Source organism: Daktulosphaira vitifoliae, unplaced genomic scaffold (genome assembly GCF_025091365.1).
Source record: "Daktulosphaira vitifoliae isolate Bord-2020 unplaced genomic scaffold, ASM2509136v1 Scaffold_1, whole genome shotgun sequence".
In the NCBI taxonomy this organism is placed as follows: domain Eukaryota; kingdom Metazoa; phylum Arthropoda; class Insecta; order Hemiptera; family Phylloxeridae; genus Daktulosphaira; species Daktulosphaira vitifoliae.
The window spans coordinates 20,600,586-20,604,091 of record NW_026099572.1 but is presented as its reverse complement, the minus strand read 5'-3'; the positions used below and the strand labels follow the sequence as shown (position 1 = coordinate 20,604,091).

General features: G+C 22.7%; 1 protein-coding gene across 2 annotated transcripts; it reads left to right on the top strand.

Moving 5' to 3' along the window:
* The first annotated feature begins 387 nt into the window (after positions 1-387).
* LOC126893592 (uncharacterized) lies at positions 388-3,008 on the top strand. 2 transcript variants are annotated; one of them, XM_050663949.1, is made up of 2 exons: positions 388-892; positions 1,120-3,008. In XM_050663949.1, exon 2 carries the CDS (start codon positions 1,335-1,337, stop codon positions 2,895-2,897), a length of 1,563 nt encoding a protein of 520 aa, XP_050519906.1. In that variant the 5' UTR covers positions 388-892; positions 1,120-1,334; the 3' UTR covers positions 2,898-3,008. The 2 variants fall into 2 exon arrangements, with proteins under 2 accessions (XP_050519906.1, XP_050519907.1); XM_050663950.1 differs by having other exon boundaries at positions 390-892; positions 1,409-3,008.
* Positions 3,009-3,506: the final 498 nt, after the last annotated feature.

The window sequence follows — 3,506 nt, the reverse complement described above, 5'->3', positions numbered from 1 at the left end:
AAATATTTTTTGTATTTGTTTTATAAATATCATTTTTATGCGTAATTCAATACAAAACTAGTTCTATATTACTACTATTTGTGGAAATATTTAATTNTCATTTTTATGCGTAATTCAATACAAAACTAGTTCTATATTACTATTATTTGTGGAAATATTTAATTTTTAAAAACATTTTCCCGTTGCTTTTAATGGAAAATTTGTAAAAAAAATAGCATTTCTTGAAAAATTGAAAACAATGGACAAATCTGATTATTGCCTCAAGACCATTAAATATGTTATTACAATATTTTATTGCATGTACGTTATCGATATAAAATAAACATTGCAAATAGTAAACTAAGCCAAATAAATATCATTTACAAAATTATTGAGCCATTAATCATCATATAAGTAAATGAAAAAATTCATTTCTAATTAATTATTCTTTATTATACTTTGCCAAGCTGGTGCTCCGCCTCAGGCCTGAGGCGGAGCACCTAAATTTCGGACATTTTTAAGTAATTTTTCCTGCATTGGCTGATTTTTCAACTTTTTATTAAATTGCAATGGTATTTGATTTATCAAAATGTACCATTACAATATAATAAGATTTTTATTTTTATAAAGTATACATTGTCGACTCGGGTATAACATAATAAGTATTGTATTTTAAATTTTTGATACAAATATTATTTTGTTTAATTATTTTTTAATAATTAAAATATTTACATTAAAAATATGATTTTTATTATTTATCACTAATAAGCAAATAATAAAAATACATTTTATTATTTTTCAAAATTTCTAAATAGCCATTTATTAGTATTTTTCTTAAAGCACTTTTAAAAGAATCGATAACAATATTAAGGCACGTATTCATTTAGTAACAACCATTTTAATACGATGTTAAGTAAGTAATACGTTTTTAATGTTATAGCATACATATCTTAATTATACATATTAAATTTTTTTCTAAATGTGTTAATATGATTAAAGTCTATTTTGTTATTTGATATATTTATAGTACATACATACAAGAGTTAGTTTGTATCATAAATTATTGGCTAAACATATTAAACAATATAATTTTACTAAAATTTATAACACACGATTAATTTTTTATTTTTTGTATACTAGGTAAAAAATTCTGCTTGAATTATGACTGTGACAATAAATCACTTTTAAACTGTTAAAACACACAATTTTTTAAATATAGTGTTCAATATAATACATTTTTATATAAATATAACCATAGATTAAAATATCTAAAATTTATTGTATGTGAACTTTCCAAAAAGTACTCTTCTTGAGAAGATATACATTAGTATTATTAAGTAATTGATATACTAATAATGATTTTTAATCAATATTTCGTGTTAACAATCTTTTTTGTGATATTATGTAATATACAATTTATCACGTGTAGTTTTCATACGGAGGATCTAGAAATTATTGATAAAGTTGAAGAACTTAAAGTTGCATTCAATCTTGATACTGGATTTTCTTATAATATTAACCCTGAAATGTTTGAAATGGATTTAGAAGAATTGAAAGATGAGATACTTGACGACGTAGAACCAGGACTTAATTTGTCTATTAGATCACAAATTATGTACAACGACCTTTATTGCGGTGATTTATATAATTTTTTATATTACACTGAACTTATTCAATCTTTAATTGAACATAATTCTACTTATGAAAAAGATGAATTCAATAATTTATTGTTGAATGAATCAATAATTCAACAAATGATAGCTGTAAAACTAAAAATACATCTAACAAAATTTTTACAGCCTTATTGGATCATGTACATGTTTGCAATTTATTTAAAAAACCAGACAATGGACAATAAGTTATCGGTGAAATTAGATGTTATGGAAATTCTAGAAAAATTAAAGAAATATTTATTGTTATATACTACTAAGTATTGTCGAAAAAATAATAAATATAATTTATCAGCTAAATTGTACAAAGAACGATATGTACGAATTCAACTAGAAGAAAAAATGAAAATTTCAATGATACAAGACGTAATGACGGTAATGGTAAATAGAAATAATATTAATAATATTTTACTGAACGGTGAGGAAGTAGAAGATTGGGTTTCCCTTAGAAAAATTTATCTTTACGAAATTATTCAAAATACAGATATTTTGAAAACTATAATAAAGGATTTCGGAGAACAAAGCGAAAAAAGTTATAATAATATTATCAATGATATTTATAGAGCATATGAAGCTGCCCGAAATTATTATTGGTTTGATGTATGGATTTCAAAAATTAGAGTTTATCATGACAAAATCTTTAATATTTTTAGAGTCGTAATTCTTCATTTAATTAGAAAGCATCTAATGTATTTGACAAATAAAGATGAAACAATTGCATTTGATTATAACAATCAAATGCATGAGTTCTTGAAACGTAATATGTATACATTTAATTTGTTGTTTCGTCAATTTACAGAGTTCAATTCAAGTTTGCTACATAAACCAAGTAGTAGGTATTCTATAACCTATGATGATGTAAATTCTGGTCTTATTGGAAAAGTTGAAAGAATAATAGAAAAAACACATTTTGTTGAGTCATTTGAAATATTACGACTAGAAGTGGATAACAAACAATATAACATGGATTCAATTAAGAAAACTAAGAAACTAATGAAATTAGTTCAATTCAGCGAAAAAAAAGAAGAAGAAATAAGAAATTTTCAAAATATTTCTGATATCAAAGGCTTGAATGATAACTTCGAAAGGTTCAATATATTTTTAGAGTATTTTATTAATATATTTAAGCATAAACTTAGTGTTTTTTGGTCGTTCAAACAATTTAGCGATGAATACAAAAAAACTAATTATCGGGAGCCGCAAGAAACAGAAAAAGAAAGATTGCTTTATCTATACTATTTTTATTAAAATCATCAAAATGACTTATAATTGTTTTCAATTAGATCATTCAATTAATAAAAATCGAATTATAATTTTGAGTTTTAAATAATAAAAAAATAAATAATATTTGAACGGTTATTGTATGTATGTACTTTTTAATTTACCAGTATAATTATGAATTATAAATTATGAAATCCATGTGCATTGATTATTTAAATTATTTAACAAACTATGAGTGTATATATATTACAAGCAATATCTAATTCAGATCCCCTAAGTAATTAAATGCAGGTAATTTACAAGAATTGTTTATAATGTTTTATGCTTATAACAAAAAATATTTTTATTATTATTTTAGCTTATTATTTATCTAATAAATAGAATATGCATAAATATAATGAATAGTGTCAATAGCTGATCAGTTTCTTTGTCGATTGTCTAAATCGCCTTATTTTTACAGCGGATCACAATGGGTAGAATTAAAAAATAACGAAAAATTTAATATTACAAGATTAAATTTTATTTATTCATATGTTTGACGAATTATAAATGACGTGCTGAAATTGATTAAAACCATTTTAATACTAATACAAATATCAAATATTAAAGTAATGAGATAACTATGTATGACGAGAA